General features: G+C 35.0%; 2 protein-coding genes across 7 annotated transcripts; one reads left to right on the top strand and one right to left on the bottom strand.

Moving 5' to 3' along the window:
- Nucleotides 1-12,740: 12,740 nt before the first annotated feature.
- Nucleotides 12,741-15,251, bottom strand: LOC112701998 (uncharacterized). Its single transcript, XM_025752838.3, has 3 exons — nucleotides 14,933-15,251; nucleotides 14,370-14,772; nucleotides 12,741-14,081 (listed from the first exon to the last, which is right to left on the bottom strand). The coding sequence occupies exons 1-3, from the start codon at nucleotides 15,110-15,112 to the stop codon at nucleotides 12,904-12,906; spliced, it is 1,761 nt and encodes a 586-aa protein (XP_025608623.1). The 5' UTR covers nucleotides 15,113-15,251; the 3' UTR covers nucleotides 12,741-12,903.
- Nucleotides 15,252-17,973: 2,722 nt separating this feature from the next.
- On the top strand, nucleotides 17,974-22,106 carry LOC112701997 (uncharacterized). 6 transcript variants are annotated; one of them, XM_072198973.1, is made up of 5 exons: nucleotides 18,146-18,669; nucleotides 18,757-19,007; nucleotides 19,916-19,983; nucleotides 21,245-21,451; nucleotides 21,535-22,106. In XM_072198973.1, exons 3-5 carry the CDS (start codon nucleotides 19,975-19,977, stop codon nucleotides 21,706-21,708), a joined length of 390 nt encoding a protein of 129 aa, XP_072055074.1. In that variant the 5' UTR covers nucleotides 18,146-18,669; nucleotides 18,757-19,007; nucleotides 19,916-19,974; the 3' UTR covers nucleotides 21,709-22,106. The 6 variants fall into 6 exon arrangements, with proteins under 6 accessions (XP_072055075.1, XP_025608617.1, XP_072055074.1 ...); XM_072198974.1 differs by lacking the exon at nucleotides 18,757-19,007 and having other exon boundaries at nucleotides 17,974-18,669; nucleotides 21,616-22,106; XM_025752832.3 differs by lacking the exon at nucleotides 18,757-19,007 and having other exon boundaries at nucleotides 18,058-18,669.
- The last annotated feature ends 1,752 nt before the right edge of the window (nucleotides 22,107-23,858 follow it).

The following is a 23,858-nucleotide window of genomic DNA, read 5'->3' as shown; positions in this document are numbered from 1 at the left end:
AGAAAAGCGCGTCTAAAGACCATCATGATGATGGAAAGAAAACATAAAAAATATAAAGTATGCTGTGGCTAAGATCTTCAACCATGAATGATAAGATATGGTAATAAGATCTTGGCTTCTTCATACCAAAAAAGGTAGAAGGAGATTCGGCCAGCAAGGTAAAGATTCTTGGAGGCATGACTTGTCTCTGATTTATAATTTTTCTGTTTAACTTTGTCATGTCTTGAGTCTCATGGAAAAAGGCAAATAGTGAGGTTTGTATGAAAAAGCCATAGAGCGGAAAAAGGCCGAGAGTGCAAAGTTAAAAGAAAAAGCCATATATGTCCTTAGAGTTCCTTTGTTCATCTATGTTGTGTTTCATGATTCTGTGGGAATCCCCTTGTAAGTTGGGTTAGCACTTTACAGTCTGTAATCAAGAAGATTATAGTGAAAATTCCATCATTATTGTGATGGTGACTGGATGTAGGCTGCACTGCACTTAGCAGCTGAACCAGGATATATCTGGGTGTAATTTTCTCTCTCTTCTACTCCATTTCTGTTTCTACTGCACAGGAGCTAAAACTGGAAAAATGTCTTGTGCCAAGTGACGAGACAAAAATAAAAGTCTCGTGGCTAGGGACGAGACAAAAATAAAAAAGTCTCCAGAAAGTATTACTAAGACCAGCAAGTGTTCAGAAGCAAAAAAGGGGGCTAAGATTCAACCCCCCTTCTCTTAGCCACTGAAACCATCAATTGGTATCAGAGCTTGGTCTCAAAGAGATCAAGCTTTGCAGCTTGGAGAAAAGATCCATATGGCAGAAAGCAGTGGCTCAAATCTGGTGTCTTACAATCTTACAGAAGGTCAGTCAAGCAACAGACCACCTCTCTTCAATGGAAAAAACTATACCTATTGGAAGGAGAGAATGAAGATCTTTGTGCAAGCAGTAGACTACAGGCTTTGGAAGATCATCCTAGAAGGACCACAGTTTCCTACTAACACAAGTGCTGAAGGAGTAGTCACTCTTAAACCAGAAGCAAGCTGGACCGAGGAAGATAGGAAGAAAGTGGAGCTAAATGCCAAGGCTGTAAATCTACTCAACTGTGCTATCAGCTTCGAGGAATACCGACGGGTATCACGATGCACAACGGCAAAGGAAATCTAGGACAAATTGCAAATCACTCATGAAGGAACCACCATTGTAAAGAAGACTCGGATAGACATGTTAAACAGAGAGTAAAAATGTTTGCAATGAAGGAAGGAGAATCCATCGATGAATTGTTTGAACGGTTCAACACCATCATTGGTGGCTTGGATGCTATGGGAATCACTCATTCAGATTCTGTGCTTGTGAGAAGATTGTTGAGATGTCTCACTAAAGAGTGAGAAACAAAAGTTTTAATTATTTTTGAGAGCATTAGTCTTGATTCCATGAAATTTGATGATTTGAGAGGAAATCTTCTTGCTTTTGAAAACACTTATTTGAAAAAAGAGTCAAAAAAGAAAGGAATTGCTTTTTCTTCTGTAACTAACCCACTGGATGATGAATCCAGTGATAACTCCTCTGTAAATGAATTTGTGTTGTTTGCCAAAAAATTCAGGAAAATGGTGAAGTTCAAAGGCAAAGGCGGCAGCTCAAGGAAAATGAAGAAAGACCTTAGCAAAGTAACTTGTTACAACTGCAAGCAAAATGGGGCATTTTAAATCTGATTGTCCCAAGTTAAAGAAGGAGGAGAAGAAAAAAGGGGGGGAAGAAGAAGGGTCTGATGGCATCATGGGAAGACTTGGAAAATGACTCAGAAAGTGATGAAGAATCTGAGACTAAGTCACAACCTTATCTCATGGCAAATCATATAGATCAGGTATTCTTTCAAAACCCTGACACTAAAGACCTTCATCTCATGATAGATCACCTTTCTGAAAAAATAAGATATTTTCTGGTTGATAGTCAAGATCTTGAACAACAAATTATCATTCTTAAAGCCGAAAATAATTTTCTCAAAGAAAAACTAAGGGAGGCCGAAACTACTTGTGATCTTATGGAAGAAAATAAGCTGTTGAAAGCTCAACTTAGAAGTTGCGAAAGTGGTCATTCGGTAGTTGCATATGCAAACTGTTTCAAGGAAAATGAAGAGTTGTTAAAAAGGGTTAAAAGTCTTGAAAATGACTTAGCCAAGTTTACTCAAAGTTCTGAAAATTTAAATCAAATTTTGGCTAGTCAAAAATCACTCTTTGATAAAGCTGGTTTGGGGTTTTATAAATCTGATAAGAAACCTTCTTTTAAAAATAGAGCTTCTTCCTCTAATGACACAAGGTTTCAAGATCCCACCTAGTTTAACAAAACAGTAACTCCAAGGTTTTGTAGGCTATGCAACCGAAACGGTCATTTTCCTGTTCAGTGTTTTTTTGGTGAAAGAATGATAGGTGATAAAGTTTACAAAGTTATTTTTTATTACAATGATTTGGAACATAGGAGATGGTTTAACGTGAAAGGATCCAAGAAGATTTGGATACCTAAGGTCACTTGAGCTCATTTTGTAGGTATGCCTAGCATCCAAGAGGAAGGAAAATGTGCGGTACATGGACAGCGGATGCTCTAGGCATATGATCGAAAAAACAACATTCTTCATAAAGCTTGATGAATATGATGGAGGACTTGTCACTTTCGGTGATGATGGTAAAGGAATGATAGTGGCCGTTGAAAAAGTTGGTAAAAGCTTTTCATCTTGTATAAATGATGTTCTTCTTGTAAATGGTTTGAAACATAATTTACTTAGTGTAAGCCAATTGTGTGATTTAGGATTTGAAGTTATTTTTAGAAAGTTTGTGTATTTGGTTGTTTGTGAAAAAACTGGGGATATTCTTTTTGAAGCTAAAAGATGCAACAATGTGTATGGATTAACTCTTGAGGACTTGAAAGAACAAAATGTAACATGTTTTACATCTCTTGAATCTGAAAAATGGCAATGGCATAGAAAGTTGGGTCATGCTAGCATGTACCAAATTTCTAAGCTAGTAAAGAAAAATCTGGTTAGAGGAATTCCTAAAATCAAATTTGATAAGGATCTTACTTGTGATGCTTGTCAATTAGGCAAACAAGTTAAATCCTCTTTTAAACCAAAAGATAAAATTTCAACCAAAAGGCCATTAGAGATGTTACACATTGATCTTTTTGGTCCAACAATAACTCAAAGTTTAGGAGGTAAACACTATGGTTTAGTGGTGGTGGATGATTACTCTAGATTTGGTTGGGTACTTGTTCTTGCTCATAAAAATGATGCTTTTTATGCTTTCTCAACCCTTTGCAAGAAAATTCAAAATGAAAAAGATTTAAAAGTGACTCATTTGAGAAGTGACCACGAAAAAGAATTTGAAAACCAAAACTTTGAAAAATTCTGTGATGACTTTGGAATTACTCATAATTTTTCATGCCCTAGAACACCTCAACAAAATGGGGTTGTTGAAAGAAGGAATAGAAGCCTTCAAGAAATGACTAGGGCTATGTTATGTGAGAATGAAGTTCCTAAATTTCTATGGGCTGAAACTGTAAATACAACATACTATATTTTGAACAGGACAATAATCAGAAAAGGGTTGAAAAGAACTCCTTATGAATTATAGAAAGGAACCCCTCTAAATCTTAAGTATTTTCATGTTTTTGGATGTAAATATTTTGTGCTTAACAACAAAGAAAATCTTGGCAAGTTTGATCCAAAATCTTATGAAGGAATGTTTGTTGGATACTCCACCACTAGCAAGGCCTATAGGATTTAGCTCAAAGAACATAGAACCATAGAGGAATCCATACATGTTACTTTTTATGATTCTAATTTAATTCCCAGTACTGTGATAGATAATGATTCAGATGGTGAAGAAGCTGGAACAAGTAAAGAAAACCCCAAGTTTGCCCAAAATGAAGAATCTGCCAGTCCAATTTTGTCTCGTCAGATTGGAGGAGACATTTCCATTTTGTCTCCTGAGCCAGCACGAGAAACTGAAACAGTGAGACCAACAGAAACTCATCAAAGCTCAACACCAAGGAAGCCTAGAGAATGGAAGTCCATGATGGGTTATCCTCATGACTTCATCATTGGTGATCCCTCTCAAGGTGTGACAACAAGATCCTCAACCAAAAGGCAATCCGAACCAAGCAATCTTGCACTCTTGTCACAAATGGAGCCCAACAATGTCAAACAAGCTCTTGAAGATCCATCATGGGTGAAATCCATGCAAGAGGAGCTTGCTCAATTTGACAAGAATGAGGTTTGGACACTAGTACCTCATCCGGATGGTAAGAAAGTTACGGGTACTAAGTGGGTTTTTAAAAATAAACTTGATGAGGATGGACAAGTTGTTCGTAACAAGGCTAGATTAGTGGCCCAAGGTTATGATCAAGAAGATGGTATAGATTTTGATGAGTCTTTTGCTCTGGTAGCTAGAATGGAAGCAATTAGGTTGCTTCTTACCTATGCTGCCCATAAGGGTTTCAAAATATTTCAAATAGATGTTAAATGTGCTTTTCTTAATGGATTTATTGATAGAGAAGTGTATGTGGCTCAACCCCCCGGTTTTGAACATAAAGATTTTCCAAATCATGTTTTCAAACTTTCAAAGGCTCTTTATGGCCTTAGGCAAGCTCCAAGAGCTTGGTATGAAATGCTTAGTGCCTTCCTATTAGAAAATCAATTTCAAAGGGGTACCACGGACACAACTTTATTTATTAAAGCATCTAATGATGATATTCTCCTAGTTCAAGTTTATGTAGATGACATTGTGTTTGGATTGGCCAATGAATCCTTGTGTGAAGAGCTTGGAAAACTCATGACTAGTGAGTTTGATATGAGTTTAATGGGAGAGCTTACTTTCTTTCTTGGCCTCCAAATTAAACAAACTCCTAGTGGTACATTTATTCACCAAGGAAAGTATGCAAAAGAACTTATCAAAAAGTTTGGCTTAGAAAACTTTAAACCTATGGGAACACCAATGCATCCAAACACTAAACTTGAAAAGGATGATGATGGGGAAGATGTGGATGAAACACGGTATAGAGGAATGATCGGTTCACTAATGTATCTTACCTCCTCTAGACCGGATATTATTCAAAGTGTGAGTGTATATTCAAAGTTTCAATCTCACCCAAAGGAATCCCATCTTTCAGCCGTTAAACGCATCATTAGATACATTAAGGGAACATGTGATTATGGCTTGTGGTATCCTAAATCTGATAAATTTTGTGCAGTAGGATTTTGTGATACAGATTATGCGGGAGATAGAGTGGATAGAAGGAGCACCTCTGACATGTGTTGCTTCCTTGGAAGCTCATTCAACATGTGGTCAAGCAAAAAACAAGCCGCAATAGCTCTATCCATAGCTGAAGCTGAATACATATCCGCTTCTGCATGTTGCTCACAATTAATTTGGTTAAAAACGCAGTTGGAAGATTACAAATTAAAGATCAATAGTATACCATTGTTTTGTGATAACATGAGTGCTATAAATATTTCAAAAAATCTTGTTTTGCACTCAAGAACAAAGCACATTGAGATCAAAAATCATTTTATTAGAGAACATGTGCAAAAGGATACTATTGATATTCAATTTGTAAAATCTGAAGATCAACTTGCTGACATTTTTACAAAACCCCTCTGTGAAGACAATTTCTATTTATTAAGAAAAAGCTTGGAAATGATTGATCTTGTTTCTGTTGATAATTTGTGAAATTCTGATTCTGCTCTGTTTTGTCTCGTAGGAATGGACGAGATAAAAATAAGAATGAAGGAAGGGATCTGATCTAGGGGGAGGCTACGCAAAAATTAATTTTCATGGGCCACACTAAATCTCTTTGACCCCACCTTGACCGTTTTGTTAGTTCATCATTTTTTTGAAAATCAAAATCCTTTTGTGGTCTTATCAAATCTAGTTGAAAGAAGCATACATATCAAATCTTTCCTTTCAACTAATCTCTTGATTTAAGGAAACCACTTTTTCAAATTCTTGGAAACCCATGGTTATTAACCGTGCTCTTAATGGTTATTAACTTCCTCCACCTTCTCTCTCCAATCCACATTTAACGCTTCCCTATCTTCCCACCTCCCTCACTCCATTCGGTTCCTACCCAACCTTCTCATATTTCACTCCTCCATTTTCACTACCATGAAAAAGAAAACCGCCCCTAGGAAAAGTGAACGGATTCTTCTCTCTCAAAAACCGTCCACACCCCAATCTCATACACATATACACATTCATTCCACAACCTCATCATCACCCTCACCTCCCTCCAAACACACAGACACCATGAGAAGAAAAGTCATAGCCAAGAAAACTTCTTCAAGAAGGAAAAAGGGAAAGGAACCTGTGGAAGAAGAAGAGGAATCACAAACATCCTCCATTTCATCACCACCGCATTCATCACCCAAGAAGGCCACTCCTGGAAAGAGTACTCAGAAGACAGACGATTTTGTGCTGAACGACACCTCCGAACCTACCAACTTGGAATCCATGGAATTCAAGAACAAGTTCAATAAAACACATTCCCACTATAACCTTGCCAGATTCAACTCCTGCGCCTCATATGAATTTCACAAAGAAGTTCTGGAAAGGCGACATCTCTGTCCAACCTACCTTGTCAACCTTGACAATCTCTCCAACAAAGGAATAAATGTATCTCCTCTGTTTGAATTGCTTCAATGGACTCCATTACTTCACATTCAAAAACCAGTTTACCCTGGCTTAGTCTGACAATTTTATGTCAACATGAGACTCATTGATGGCACCATCCACTCATATGTGAAGAAAGTTCACATCACTCTTGACACTGCCACTATTGGGACGACCTTGGGATATAAAGAAAAAGGGCCGAGAGCATACATGGCCGAAAGGTGGGACTCACAAGTCGGCGTCACCTATAGGGTTGTTCTTTAACACATATGTGAGCATTTCTCAGGTTTAGATGGAAATGCTCCTACCCACAAGGCCCTTGGTACCACTAATTCATTGCTTCACAGGATCATCACCCACATCTTGACTCCTCAAAGTGGCTCTCACAATAGAGTAACATATTCTGACTCCCTCATCTTATTTGCACTTGTTACCTCTACTCCTATTTCTTTCGGTTATCTTATGATCCGTCATATGTGGGACTCGGTAAGAAGCACCAAAAAGGCAAATCTGCCTTATGGTATATTCTTAACAAGTATCTTTGAATTTTTTAAAGTTGATCTTTTGAATGAGGCAGTAGAAAACAAAGTGTCAATGGTCAAAGGTGGTGGAGCTACTAAAGGAACCAAGAGCAAAAAATCCATGGCTTTGAAGAGTGACTATGAGAGCTGACCTGAGTCATCCAAAGCAACCGAGTCCATCAAAAATTTTTTTACCGAATTTTCAACCATGGCAGAATTCATGTTCCAATCTCACAAGGCGACACGCAAACTGGCGTATGAAAGTGAAAGAGCTTGGATGAGATGCAAGGACAGGGTCAGTTTGATGTTAGAAAATTTGGAGAAAGAATTGGGAGATGCAAGTGAGGACGGGGCTGAGGAATCTGACCTTCATCTATCTGATGATTAGTTCTCTGTTTAGTTTAGGATATTGGCTTAAGTAGGCTCAATCTGATATTATGTTTTGTTGGGTTTGATACTTTGTGATACTCTGTGATACTCTATTTTGCTTAGTTATAATTTGCATATTATGTTTTCTACGTCACACTCTTTTTGCAGGTGCCCCTCTGATGACAAAAGGGGGAGAAAGTGCTCAAAATTGAAAATGGAAAACAGGGGATGAAATTCTCTTTTGAGAATTCATGATCACCCTTGTTAAAAAGGATACACCAAATTGAAACTGGAAAACAGGGGATGAAATTCTCTTTTGAGAATTCATGATCACCCTTGTTAAAAAGGATACACCTGATGCTTGATAATGCATAATGCTTGATTGATTATAATTGTGATGCATTTGATCATGTGGCTGCCTGGTTGTTAATTAGTTATTAACATGTATTCTTGTGATGATTTTATCTTGATAAACATGCTTGCTACTAGTGGAATAGGAAATTTCTGATTCATCTTGGTAAACATGCTTGCTGAATACTTTATTTTTGGCAGTTCCTTTAAGCATTGGGTATGAAAATAAATGTTGAAAATTGCTGTGATCATGTTGTGATTAAAAATATTTTCTTACCATAAGTATGTTGCTCTGATTTGAATGGAAAATATTTTAAACATGCTCTGATTTAAATGGAAAATATTTTAAACAGCAATTTATTTTTTGAAAGATTTTTTGGTTGATCATAGATTGAGCAGAAAATCAAATTATTGATAACAAATGAGTTTTGTATATCATTCAATTCTATTCATAAATCAAGTATTTAGCATCATGTAATGGATATGCTAAATAACATTGCTACTTGAAGCTTGATTAAAATGTTACAGGTTAGTGCTTCCCTTGGTAAAATAGCATACATTAAGGGGGAGCCATGTGACATTCAGAAAGGGGGAGAAATTCAAATATTCAAAGGGAGTATCCTATACTCTAATCTTTAAATTTCTTTCCATTTCAATTTTTAATAATGTTTGTCATCAAGGGGGAGATTGATGAGTTTGGAAAACTCTAATTGAATTTGATGATGAACAAACATTATTTACAAAATTATTAATTTGATCTTAGTTCATATTTGCTTAATTAATAATTTTGTGATACAGGTTTTGTATTGGGCCGAAAAATAAAACAAATGTTGCAGGCCCAAATCAAAATATGCATATCAGCCCTTGCTTGATATTTCATATATTAAGTGGCTGAATTACTGTGATATTTAATTGGGCTAGATCAAATGTTGTTGCTACCAAGCCCAAATTTTAATTTTGATGAATGTTACTCATGCATGATCCGAATACAATTCATCAGGAAAGCAAATGTTATCATTTGCCTTATGCTTTCCAACGGAACCCATTTCAAGCATGTGATGGAACTCAAATATCATTAAAGTAAAATGAATACATGCATGGAAACTATGAGAGAGAAAGTGTCATTGATTTGATTGAAAAACATCAATGCTGCACGCTAATCTACAAGGGAAGTAAAAGCAATCCCATTTCAATTAATTTGATTCACTTAATTGCTTTTCTTCTTTCTCTATCTTTTCTCTCTCATTTTTTTCTTTCCTTCGGTCAATATCCAGGAAGCCATGGAAGCTACTTTAAGCTACCAAAAGGAAAGAAAAACGCGTCTAAAGACCATCATGATGATGGAAAGAAAACATAAAAAATATAAAGTATGCTGTGGCTGAGATCTTCAACCATGAATGATAAGATATGGTGATAAGATCTTGGCTTCTTCATACCAAAAAAGGTAGAAGCTAAGGAGATTCGGCCAGCAAGGTAAAGATTCTTGGAGGCATGGCTTGTCTCTGATTCTACTCAACCACCACAGAAGGTAGCTAGGGTGGCTACGTGATGGAAGATGCAGAGATTGGAGCAGATGAAGCCATCATCATCATGAAGCATCAAGGGCCAGAAATCCATCTTGGAGAGCAAGCCAAGGATGGAGCGCTCGGATTGATGAAGTCTGATGACCAAAGAGGAACTAGAGGTATTTGCATGTTGGATTTTGCATGAGTTACCTCTTCTCTCTCTCTGGCTGAACCGGTTATGTGTGAAGGAAAAAAAGTTAAGCTTGGTTTTTGTTTCAACTGTGAAGGCTTCTCCTCTCTATAAAAGGGGTGAACAGTCACGGTTTGATTCAAGGAGACAGTGTGAGAGTGCAAGGCACAGGGTTCTCAAAGCTACCTGAGCTAACAGTTTTTTTCTTCTTCAATGTATTCTGTTTTATAATTTTTCTGTTTAACTTTGTCATGTCTTGAGTCTCATGGAAAAAGGCAAACAGTGAGGTTTGTATGAAAAAGCCATAGAGCAGAAAAAGGCAGAGAGTGCAAAGTTAAAAGAAAAAGCCATAAATGTCCTTAGAGTTCTTTTGTTCATCTATGTTGTGTTTCATGATTCTGTGAGAATCCCCTTGTAAGTTGGGTTAGCACTTTACAGTCTCTAATCAAGAAGATTATAGTGGAAATTCTATCATTATTGTGATGGAGACTGGATGTAGGCTGCACTGCACTTAGCAGCTGAACCAGGATATATCTGGGTGTAATTTTCTCTCTCTTCTATTCCATTTCTGTTTCTACTACACAGGAGCTAAAACTGGAAAAATGTCTCGTGCCAAGTGACGAGACAAAAATAAAAGTCTCGTGGCTAGGGACGAGACAAAAATCAAAAAGTCTCCAGAAAGTATTACTAAGACTAGCAAGTGTTCAGAAGCAAAAAGTGGGGCTAAGATTCAACTCCCCCCTTCTCTTAGCCACTGAAACCATCAACTAAATTTTAGTTGTGCAAAAACTTAGCAAGAATGGAGAGAGAGAAAGGAAAAGAGGTATGAAGTTATGTGAGAGAAGATAACAAAAATGTATGAAGTAGATGCTGATTTATATAATAAGTATAAGAATGAGTATTGAGTATGAAAAGAGAGGAGAAAGAATTAGATTTTAATTAAATTTTATACCTATTAAGAAGAAGAGTAAAGTATCGTTTTTGTTCTCAACGTTTGGGGTAAGTTTTAAAGTTGTCCCTAACATTTCAATTGTCCTATATAAGTCCCTAACATTTCAAAATTGACTCAATGTTGTCCTGCCGTTAGGAATCCATTAACAGAATTGACGGCGGGACAAAATTGAGAGACGAAAACGTTGGGGACAAAAACGATACATAGAAATAAATTTTAATTTTATCTTTTAATAATATCAATTTTTTACTGTACATAATATTCAATTATTTTTTAATCACATATAATTAAATTATACTTAATCACATTACTTTCATTCTAAAGTTTGGTACTTAGTGCCGGTTTGAATTATTTTTTTGGGTACAAATTTTTTAAAATAAAATTTAAGTATTTTTATTCATTTTTAAATCTATTTGGATATATCTTTAAAAAAATATTTTTATTAAAAAAGTATTATTAATATTTAAAAAGTCTTTTTAAAAAAGCTATTTAAATATAAAATAAGCTTTATCTATTAAAGAAAATCTTTAAAAAAAATGAAAAAATAAGTATTTTTTTAAAATCAATCTAAACTAATTCTTAATTTGTTAACAAAAAATAAAAATTAATATTTAATTTAAAATATATAAAAATAAATTATTTAAATATTTAATATTTATCTTAAAATATAACTTTAATACTAAATTAAAAACACCAAGAGAATTTGTGGAGAAAGGAATGCAAATATATAAATAGAATGCAAACAAATAAAAAAATTAGAAATAATTTTTTTAAATAATTTAATTATTTTAAATAAAATGTAATTAACAAGACATAATATTTATATGACATAGTTGTTGAAATAATAAATGAAAATGATATTACTTCATAATAAAAATATGATTTTTTTTAAACCAAGGTACTTATATAATACATAAAACCATAGTGGTTATAACTGAACCGGTGATCGAATCGGTCAAGTTATTGGTTTATTAGTTTATTAGTTCAACTGATAAATCACTGGTTGAACCGATAAAACCGGTCTCACGTAAATATTAAATATAAAATAGTTAAAAACATCAAATTAAAATTTGAAATACACATCTTTATTAACATTTTATGAAGAATCAAGTCTCAACTTCTAAAAATAATTAATATAAAAAAAACTATAAAATTTATCAGTAATACTACAATAGTATCTTAAATTTGACACAATAAAAAAAAATTAATTCACAAAACCTATCATCTAACTATAATATCAGTAAATTTTAACACTAATAATATTAAAACAAATAACCTTAATCATAGTATAGATCAAGTGAATTAATAAAATTTTAGTGAAATTTATATTCATATTAATAATGGTATATAATTAAAATATAATTAATTTGAAAAATAGGAAAATAAAAATTAAATTAAATTAGATATTTATGTATACTATATAATTAATATTTGTCACATATAATAATAGGAAGCGCAAAGGCTGAGTGGCAAGTGAAAACTGCTTTTGCTCATAGATTCTTAATGGTATATAATTAATATTTGACAAGTGGCAAGTGGAAGCAGACCGATTTGGTTAGACCGATTTGGTTAGACCGATTTGCACCGATTCTTGTCGATTTTGATCGGTTCTTATCGGTTCATATCGATTTTCTTTTTTAAATAGTCTAAAGAATAAACCAAACCAAATTAGAATCCAGTTCATCGATTTTTTATTCGAACTGGTTAGTGCGGTTCGATTTTTATAACTATGCATAAAACTGAGAAAAATTTTAGAGCCAAAAAATAAAAAATATCTATTTAAAAAGTCATAAAAAAATAACTAAAGAAGTATACTCATATTTTTCTATTGTGTTATATTTTTAATTGATTGTACGATGTGTTACACTTTTAATGGATTGAATAAAAAAAATTCTGCAAAATTTAATTTATTGTGCTTTTAATCGATTGAATTTTCTTATTCAATCGATTGTGTTATATTCACAATCGATTTTTGACACCACTCATTTTTTAGTAATCGATTAGCATCAAATAAATTAATTAAATTAAGACACGATTTTTCTAACTTTTACAAAAAGAGAACAAAAAATTTGTTGATTCATATTAATAAAATATTTATGAGGTCACCATTAATAAAAAAATTATTTCGTTATTATTTCTAATTATTAATAAACATAAATGAGCTAATAAGTTATGTTTCAAATGACATAATTTTTTTCTACTCATTTAGATGTCGTGATTTTGAGTTGAAAATTTGTTGGGAGTTGGTAAATAGGAGAAGAATCCAAATCCAAATTAAATTACAAGCTTAATAAAACTGTGGAAACAAAACATCCACTCTTTTTAATAACATCTCATAACTCATATTATATAATAAGGATCTTCAAGATATTTTTTTAACTTTACCTTGAAGATTTCCTAGTAGTTCTTGTACTCCTCTTGATGGACTCGATTCTCTGAAGCCTTATTTGCTCCCTAAACTTGGCTATGAACTCATCAGCTTTCTTATCTACGTCACAAGAAGGTGCTGCACTTTCTTCTTCTTCAGTCTTTGAAGCTTCTTCAACATGTGGTGGTAGATTTTCCACTTTCTCTTTCTGCATCATCCTTGCTTCTCTAGCAACATCTTCATCTTCATATTCTGAGGACTTATCATCGTCTTCGTCCTCGTCATCATAATGATCATTTTCCATCATCCCCTTCTCTAGGAAGCTTTCTTCTTTCTCCTCTTCTTCTTCCTCTGCTAATTCCATTGTTGGAGCTTTTGCCTCTGGCATGAATTTGTCAGTTCTAAAAGACATCTTATTTTCATATCCCATACCTGTTTTGTTATTCTTTCTTCTTGGTTCTTGATCGTCAAATTGTTCTTTGACCTCTTTGCTCTTTGAGAAAGAACCCATATTCTTATTATTATTATTATTATTATTATTATCAGCAATAAAAGTTCTTCTCCCTTCACTTGTGAAGCTCCTCTTCAATTCCTTATCAAAGGAACTACCGCTTCGATTGAATGAAGAACCGTACCTGAATGGTTTCATAGAGACTGATTTTTGGAACATGGGCGGCGGTGGAGGCGGCGGAGGAGGACAAGACTTGCAGAACACCACCTTCCTCATCACCTTCTCAGAGTTCTTTGCAACTGACTCTGCAGATGAAACGGGACTTGTTCTTGATGAACGTGAATAAGTTTGGGACCTCATCACTGATCTTGATTCCACCTTGTTGAACTCAGATTCCTCCATTGAAGAAGGATTCTGAGCTGTTGGGGTTTCAATTTCTTTCCCTGACCTTGATCTCCATGGAATTGGAGATGGAAGCACAACATTACTGTCCTTCATGTTTTCCACAATTCTTGGACTACCGGGACCTTCAAGTTCACCATTTCTAGTCTTCATTGAATTACTTGGTGAGAATCTTTTGGACCCTATTTTCTTGTTATTAGAATTTGATCTATTAAGACACACAGAGCTTGTTGTTGTTCCATTAACAGGTTTAGCAATTTCATCAGCATCGTCAACATGTGGATCATCACATAAACGAGACTTCAAGCTTCGAACCGGCAAAAGCAGAGGCTTCTCACCTACAAAGTTAATATCATTATTAAATATAATAATGCTACTGTAAGAACGAAGTCAAATAATAATCACACCATCAACATCACAGTTTGAATAGTTTAGAGTATGAGATTTTCTTCAAATACAATAATTCTACTGTACTAACGAAGCCAAAGAATAATCACAAATTTAAGAAGGTAAAAGCTGTGTTTAATCTGTTTCTAGGACGAAAAAACCCGGAAACAAGTTTGTGTCTTTGTTTTCGCCTCTTTTGAGTTTCAAAAATGAATTCTTTCTTTATCATAGCTTCTCACCAATAATTCTCGAGCCTTCACCACTTGCGAAGCTGCCACTGCCACCACCACCACCCTTGCTTTCGAAATTAGAGCGATGTTGTGCTGGTTGTTGCTGATTTGCCACAACCACCACAGGCTCCTTCCTGTAGTGTTGATTGTTCCAAGTTTGCACTTTGTTGCTGCTGGTAGTGGTGGTGGTGGTGGTGGCGCTTTCATCAGAAGAAGAAGAAGGGATTATTTCAGCTTCGTCCTCGAAGAACGAAGACACCTGAAGGAACCTCGAAACAAGCGTCTGCGCGTTATCGAACTTGGTTCCATGGTTCTCTTTTTCCACCTTCTCATCATTCTTACGGCTGAAGAGGCCATAAGAGATTGCAATACCAACAAACAGTATGTGAAGGAGTTCCCAGTTTCTTGTTACCTACGTTGCACGTACAAAAATACCAATTCTGAGTGCCAAATAAGACATATGAACACGAAGATTTTATTAATTATATCTAAAACAAACCAGGAAGGATAAGATAGATAACAGTATGGCATATATGAAAAACATGAATATTTAGTGCAACAAAGATGATTACCAGAGATTGGTTGATGAAGTCAGGAGCTTGTGAAGGAAACATAGGAAGGATAACGAAGAAGATTGCAACTAAGGCTGCTTTGTAGAGAAAATGGTAATAGAACTTGTTGTTGGGGTCATCTTGGTTTTTTTCTGGTGCTAGTTTTTGGTGTTTGATGTGGATTGCATTTGCACTTGCCATTGAAGAAGGGAAGGGAAAGAATGCAAAGAAAGGAGAGAGAATATTTGAGGGAGAGATTGGAGAAGGAGGAGAGCAGACTTAGAAGCTAAGGTTGAAAAAATTAAAAAACAAAAAAGAGAAGGAAAGAAGGGTCATGAAGGAGGGAATGAAGAAAAAGGAGGTGAGAGCAAATCTAATGCTTTTTTTTTATTCCTTGCCTTTACACCGTCAAAGACAAATTGTGCGTAGCCTTGCCCCCTTAATTATTCCACTTGCCTATTGATGCCTTTTTGTCTAATTTAAAAATCAGTCAGGGCTAATTATATGCTAAAATCGACCATTATAAAATCAACTATTAAAATAAAAAAAAATCATTTGTACCTATTAATTTTACGAACACTAATAAAATATTCGTCGAAGAAAAAAAACTAATGTTATATTCTCACGGTTTCGTAGTATGATAAAAGTACTCAAACTTTAAATTTTTGTTAACTTTTTAATAAAATTCTCAAATCATCCACATTCTTTATTTTCAACCACAACTTTATCATTGTCTCTTCTTCAAATCTCAAATTTTTACAAAATCGAATATGAAAATTTGAGATTTGGAAAAAAAGAGATGGTGATGATATTGAGATTGAAGATAAAGAGTGGGAGTAATTTGAGAATTTTATTAAGAAGTCAACAAAAATTTGGAGTTTCGATATTTTTATCGCACAAACCTATGTTTGATGGGCACAATTGGTCTGCATAATAGTGCAGCAGCATATGTATAAATAGCTTGTAGTCTTTTGGATTAGCTTAAATGAAAAGAATCACTTTTGTGTACACCTTTCTTTCATATACAATAATAATAGAGGTATATTCAAATTAGTATAGAGTTGTTGCATCTGTTTTGTTTTCTCAAGCTCTCTTCTGCTGTTATTTGTTCTTCAAGCGATTGCATACGTCTATAGCTGTTTTCAGTTTCTTGGAAAGTTTGCCAATCGATGTATCTAAATATATACACTAATGTATTAAAAAAACAGTAGTATTTAACTACAAGTTCCATCTTGGCCGCATTTGAGGAGATTTATCTGGGTCTCCTCTTTTTCCTCACTTTTTCTCCATTTAATTATAACAGAGTAAATATGCATAAGAATCAAGAAAACCATGAAACAGATCAAACAAATACTGCAGAAAATGTTAGTAGTTGATCAGCAAGTTATCTAGTTAGTTATCAGTTATTCTGTTGTGACTAGTCTTGGAGTTAGCAAGCTGACTCACCTTTCATTTAGCATAGCTTATATATGTTGTACTTGAGACACATAATAATTCTGATTCACAATACAAACATATTTTTCCATTTTCTGCACAACTCATCCCTTATGTTTATGTTTGCTATGATTTCAACCACTCTTACCTAAACACGAATTCTGGTGCTAAGTGCTATCATAGTAACACCATCATCATGGTTCTGACTTTGTTACTCCCTCCTTCCATGCCACTCTTATTCATTAAATTGGTGCCTTTCTGCTTATTTTTGTCATAATTGAGTTAAAGACTGTTAATCCTTCTTATGCAGTTGTTAAGTGAGTCACCCTATTCAGCCTTGATTTCATTTCATATCTGAAACATCACTTATTTGAATGTCATTGTTATTATTATGTATCTGAATTACTTCATTGTTTTCTATATCATTCTTTATTTGAATGGATTTATAGCCATGTATGCAACCCTTGCAAGCAGAGAATTCCAGAATCACTTTTATCTTGGAGTTCATTGAAGGAATTACCATAAAAAGTGTAACAATTAGAATATTATTAACAGAAGAAATTAAAACATACATCAAGTGTAACAAATATGAGTAAGCCAAAATTTGACTGAAGCTAAAAACCAAGCGGACGGATTTCACAGTTTCATCACACTAAGATGAATTAAAAAAGAAAGTAGTTGGCTCGAATTTGTTTGAGAAACATTGGTAAAGAAAATTGTCGAAAAAATAATATAGTACTTAGCAAAAGAGTTGAATCCAACACGTTGATGCCTACGTGGCCTTCTTCCACTTTCTGCTTCTTCCCCTTTTGAAGATCTTGTTCCTTTTCCTCTCTTCAGTTGACCACTTTTCCGTCAACCTTCCAAGTAATTTCAAAGCTCTCACTGAATCTGATCCCTTTGAGGGTACATGAATCCATAAGAAAACAAAAGCCTCATATCGTTTGCAAATTCATGAGGCCCTGAATACACGAATTTGTGCAGCTTTGACTCTATATCCTCAAACCCTATTGGCTTCAACAACACACTCTCACATTTGTTACCAACAATCCCTAACTTCTTGGGATCCACAGTCTTATTGAAAGCCCAGCCATCTCTTCCAACCACGAAGCGCTTCAAGATCACCCAACACTGCATCTTTTGGTAACGATCCATTCTCTGCTCATTCAGAACAACCTTCATCTCCTCTTCCTTCTTCGAACCGGTTCTTGGGATTCTTGAACATGCATTGTGATGTTCTTCCTCTTCCTTCTTCGTGTTCTTCGAGTCAAGCACCTTAGAACCGGTTCTTGGGATTCTTGAACATGCATTGTGGTGTTCTTGCGCAGAAGATTTTGTGGAAACAGAAACTTCAGAAGTTGCCAACTTTCTTCTCTTTCTGCCTCCCGCGAGAATCAGCACCGTCATCGTCCTTCTTCTGTTTGCACTGTGCATCAGTTGTGCATCAGTTGACAAGGTTCTACAACCTTTGCATGGCTCTTTTCCACTACATTACACGAGTATTCAACTGACGCAGAAGGTTGTAGAACCTTGTCAACTGATGCACAGTGCGAACAGAAGAAGGACGATGATGGTGCTGATTCTCGCGGAGGCACAAAGAGAAGAAAGTTGGCAACTTCTGAAGTTTCTCTTTCCAAAAAATCTTCTGTACAAAAACACCACAATGTATGTTGAAGAATTTCAAGAACCAGTTTAAGTTGCTTGACTCGAAGAACACGAAAAAGGAAGAGATACCAATAAGTTTAAGAGAAGATAATTGTAAAATTCCTACAATACCCTTACTCCTCTTTTTCCCAAACCCTGAGAATGAAAGAATGAAAAAGAAACAGAGAGGAGAACCAAGACGCCAGAGAGAGAAAGAGAAGGAGGCGCGCCGTGCCTTGTTGCCGTCGCTGAAGCATCCATCGTCGCTGTGGTTGCCTGGGTCATCGTCGAAGGGAGCTGTTGCTAAGCTTGAGAGAGTGAATGAGGGAGCTTCTTAGAGAGAGAATGGGGTTCACGGAGGAGGAAGAACCGCGACGAGGGAAGAAGGGAGGGCCGCCTCCGTCACGGACAAGCCATTGCCGTTGAGGCCGCCGCTGTCTCTGTTGGGGGCCGCCGTCATTGCTGAATGAAGGAGAGTTTGAGCTGGCCAGAGAAGGGAGGAAGAGAGGGTCGCGATGGAGGAGCCGTTCACCATCGTCGCGTCTGCTGTTGTCATCACCGACGTCACTACTAATGAACCATCTCAGTCCCTGTTTTGGTCTTGTTCAGCCCCACACCCCCTTCATTCTTGTCTCTGAATCAGTACCATTTTCCCCTATTCTGACTCCATTTGTGAAACTGTAATGCTTCCACCTTTACTCTGCTGCATTTTGTTCTTTTCTTACATGCTCTTGTTTTAATTGCAATAATATATGTCTCCGTTTTAGTACTATCGCTCAACTTTTGTTGGGTTTCTGCTGGAAATTATCTCCAGTATTGGTATTGGTGCTGTCATGGAACTGTTGGAGCTGTTGATGTTACGATTACATCTGCGATGTAGCCGTGGAAGTTGCTGCCACTGTCTCGGTCCAAATTCTATGCTCTTTCGTTCCATGGCATACAAAAATGATCATACAATTGCCATTAATTTGCAGAGTTCCAGCTTGAACTATTAATGCAGTCCCTTTTTCTCTCTTGGGTGATTTCCTTGATTATATTCTTTTTTCTGTCTTTATTTGTGAATCATTCTTCCCTTCCTGGTACAGTTTGCGTCACCTGTTGATGCCATAGAATATGTATAGGGAAAGGAGGATTTATAACATGCATAGAATGATGTAAGTGTTTAAAAGTTAAAACAAAAATCAGGTGCTGGTGTAGTCTTATGAGTACGAGCTAAAATCTGTATGCAAAATAAAATTTCTAACCCTAATTAAAGTAATACACATAGTACAATTGGCAAATGACAAGTAACAAAATCCTTCCTTAATGACATTCCATATTATATTCTGAAGATTATCGTGAGATACATTAAATATGCAGGATATATTGAATTTTTTCTGAGATATTCTGACATTATTCTTCATGATCGAGTCTACATTACTCTTATATCTAGTAGGTACAATATAATCAACTAGAAAAAGTTCCTCTAAAAGGAGAATGGAAGGGTGTATCCACCGTTGAATCATTTTGAGTTATGATTACAATATTTTTGTTGATCTAGAGGTACATAAACATAAACCCTTGCCTTCATATTTGAAAAGCAAGCTGACTATAGAGCTAAGGGCATATTTGTCTTGCATGTTCATGCAATTTATACTGGAAGTATTACACAGTAAATTTGGAAAATGCATTTGAATTTGGCTTGATGAGGCTGAAAATCTTTAGTTATTATCTCAGTATTCAAATCCCAAAGATGAGAAACTCCCTCTACATGTTTATCTTGGATGATCTTATTCAGCATTTGCTGATTTTAAATACATTAATGAAAAATGTTTATCTAGTTCTCTCTGCATTGGCAAGTTGCTGTGTCTATTGGTCCTTTGATGTGCCATAATATTTCTGGCATCCGCTGGGGAACAATTAATTGTTTATATATTTTCCTTGCAGACAAGTCTTTCGGAGGGAGAAAATGACAGTAGTTTGACCAGGATTACCATTGCAGGTCTATGTTTAAGGTTTGTGTTATATGCTCTGCCCGAATAACTACTATTGAAAGGATTAAGTAATTAACTAATCTTGTTTTGCTCATGGGTCTTTCATATTGTTTATCGGTGTTAATAGGACTTTAAGTTGAGTGGAAACTATATACAAACTAATCTATAAGTATTTAAATTAATATAGGGTGTTTTGGTTTTAGTCCCTCAAAAAAAATTTCTTGGCGTTTGTTAGCAGGCTTTTCCAATATTTAGTCCTTACATATTTGATGCTACGAGTGTTAGTTCTAAACTTTGATCATTGTAAGTCTAAACTCTGCAATATTTAGTCCTTACATATATTGGAAGTTTCTTTTTTGGTCTTTGTAAATATTTGATAAACCTTCTTTTGGAATTAAGGATTTCTTGATGCTTTCAAGAATATAGTATTTTTTTTTTCAATTAATTTTATCTGACAGCATATCCAGATAGATCTGCAGTTAATGATTTAATTAGTCTTGCTTAAATCACATTGAGAAATCTGGCTAGTTTATTTCTAAATTGAATTTGTGCCATTGGTATACTAAAATTATGATATAACGGAGTACTAAATTCAATCTATGGTTGCTTGGATGTCGAGTCAGTGGCTGCAATTTTTGTTTGTTCTGTGTGACATACTCTTTTCAAAAATCAATTTAGAATTATTTCTTTTACTATGACTTAAATCATCTATCCATGTCAATAAGATTCAATAACTTTTTTACACTAGTTATTGATTTCCTAACTCTTCTGTCCTGGAACTAGCAGTGTAGAGGTTTGCAATAAAGCACGACATGGGAAATTAAAGTGAAATGGAAGAAGCTGAGTGATGCTATGAGTGTTATTTGTGATAAAAATCTACCACTCAAGTTTAAAGAGAAAAAATTTATGGCACAGCTAGACATGTGAGAAAAAGTTTGGTTAGTGGAAGTTCTAGTAAGTAGATTAGATTAGGTTGAGGGTAGCTTAATAGTCAAAGATAGGGGGAGACCAAGCACACCTACATGAAAAAGCATTTAGATGAATTTAGATTTTTACGATAAGACATGGTCCATAAGAAGACACTAGCTTAGTCCATGCAATCGACCTTACACACTGAGATAAGGTTTGGTGGTGGCTGTGTTGATAGGGTTGTCAACAATTGTTTACTTGCACTGGAAGTCTTAAAAATAAACTGAAACTCAGATACTAATTGATGATATCTCTGTGCAATTTGTCATTGTCTTTCCTGTTATTATGGTGTGTTCTGTCGTACCTCTTACAGGTTGGAATCCAAGGGATGCAGATCATGAAGCCGCAGAGACCGAAAGAGATTCATTTGTCAAAATCAATTGCAAATGGTGCTAAAAAAGTTAACGGTACTGCTACGGGAATTTGTCTTCAGCTGGGTTTGGTATCAAGGGAGGATAACGTTGAAGTTGAAATGGCTAATTGGGGAGTGGAAAATCGAACCTTCACTGTTAAGCAACCGGTAATGGGAATTCCATATTTAATCATGATGTCATTGTCTCTCTCTTTATGATCATTGTGTGTGATTAAGATTTTACTATGCAGATAGAGGTGGTTTTAACCAGTAATGAGGCTCAACACCTTCCTTTTCTGTGCAAATCTGAAGTTGATTTCATGGGCATGCAGGAAGTGAAGGCATTGACAAGATTTTCTCTCCTAAGCACAGCAGAGATGATAGTGTCCACAATAGGGGATTTTGTCCATCACCGAAGCTGGTAAACAAAAGCTTGCACAAATCGACGATGGAACCGACATTAACTTCGTTGGAGGAAGCAGTTGCAGATTCACAGGAAAAGATCAATGCCTTAATCAGTGATTTTGGTATTTCAGAGTCCTCTGGGCAGCAACTTACCATTGCTAAAAACTCAGTCAAAAGATTGAATCAATGGAGGGTTTATTGAAGCAACTACGGAATAGTTTGCCCTTTTATATGAATAGTTTGCCCTTTTATTCCTGTAAGACGGTAGCTTCAATTGCTGGAATTTTTCTACTTATTCTCGCTGTTATTCAAACAGTGTTTTCTATCCTCCAAGGAGTACATTAGTTACTATATTAATTGAAATGTTTGTTATTCAAGCATGTTCAATGAGAATTTAATTTCTTGGATGTGAGAAAAATATGAATTTATTATAGATGATTGATAGTTGAGACAATAATTCATACAAAGAAATAGTGTAAGCCAAAAATAGTGTAAGCCAAACTTGGAGGCCAGGTGAACTACTGAATCACTGAATTTTGCTTTCTTCCAACACAAGAAATGGTCATATAAAAGGGAGAAAGAAATGTTTTAAAAACTGTGATTAATCACATGGGGGAAAAGCCAAGTTACAGATTTCTTAAAAAACAATCTATTTATTAGTGAGGATTAAATACAACTTTTGCATGATGCAATATAAAAGTAATAAAATCAGGATAACTTTTGCAGCCATCTGTGTTTGTAAGCGCTACAAACACACATACAATTACAATGGATCATCAAGGACATATTCTGACTAAGAAACTAGAAACAAGAGTTGACCAAGTTCATGAACAAGTCAACTACTACACAGTTCAAGCTGATGGAACATGCGATGTTATTCTGTATTTTTTATGCAATTCGAATCCAGAGAAATCACTTTCAATGCACAAGTTTAGGACACCTAGCTAGCAGCTTCTCCTTCATATGAATTTTAATGTTCAATATTTCTGCATGTTTGAGAAGTTGAATGATTTCTGTAATCATCCTTGGAACAAAAAAGTTGCCACTTTGAAACTTGATTACTGCAACACTCCATGGAAGACAGTAGCTTTAATTGCTGGAATTTTTCTCTTTATTCTCACTATTATTCAGACAGTATTTTCTATCCTCCAAGTAGTACTAGCTTAATGCATGTGCTGTGTACCTTGGATGATGATTATATATTCAATGCTCAATATATCATGTTTGTTTTGAACACATGTATAGCCCATATATTATATATATAGGGCTACTCTGCAGTTGTATCAACATTTGAATGTAATATTTTTTTTATTGTTACTTTCTTTACATTATTTACACGTTTATTCTGAAATTAGTATTCAAATTAAACATCATGTTCTATCTTAAAAAGAACAAGAGAAGCTATTAAGTAAATAAATAATGGCGAGCCTAGTTAAACATCAAAGTAACTTTAATTTGGAAAACATATGATATGCTTCGGCAAATTAAGTAAATAAATAGTATTATACGAATCGAGACAATTTTTAAGCGCTTGCAGAAAATTAGGAGAACACTAAGGAGAACAATATGCTTTTGTCATGGGAGGAGTTAATGACATAAAGACAAATAAACCTAAAAAGTGATTATTGAATAGAAATTAACATAAAAATAAGAACAATTAAAATATTATTAACAGAAGAAATTAAAATATACATCAGTGTGACAAATATGAATAAGTCAAAATTTGACTGAAGCTAAAAATCGGATTTTTTATTTTAATATGGAAGAGTGGAGAGAGTTTTACATTAATGTTGTAAAAAATAGAGTTTTACAGTGTTATGGGGGCGCTGCTCTGTGTAAGCACAATACGCAGAACACGTATTGTACTGACAATACGTAGATTGTGTATTTACAATACGCAGACTGTGTATTGTAATTTAATATTAAAATAATATAATACGCAGTCTGTGTATTGTCTTTATAAATTAAAAAAGCATTAATCTGACAATTCGCACTCTGCGAATTCTATAGCCCCATAATTTTGTAAAACACCATAATTTCCAGTATTAAAGGATTACGCTCATTTTTATCCAATATCCAAAAAAATTAACCCTAAAAATCAAGCGTACGGATTTTACAGTTTTATCACACTTAAGATGAATTAAAAAAAAAGTAGTTGGCTCAAGTTTGT

Source organism: Arachis hypogaea, chromosome 7 (genome assembly GCF_003086295.3).
Source record: "Arachis hypogaea cultivar Tifrunner chromosome 7, arahy.Tifrunner.gnm2.J5K5, whole genome shotgun sequence".
NCBI classification, from domain to species: domain Eukaryota; kingdom Viridiplantae; phylum Streptophyta; class Magnoliopsida; order Fabales; family Fabaceae; genus Arachis; species Arachis hypogaea.
This window is presented reverse-complemented; position numbering and strand designations above follow the sequence as displayed.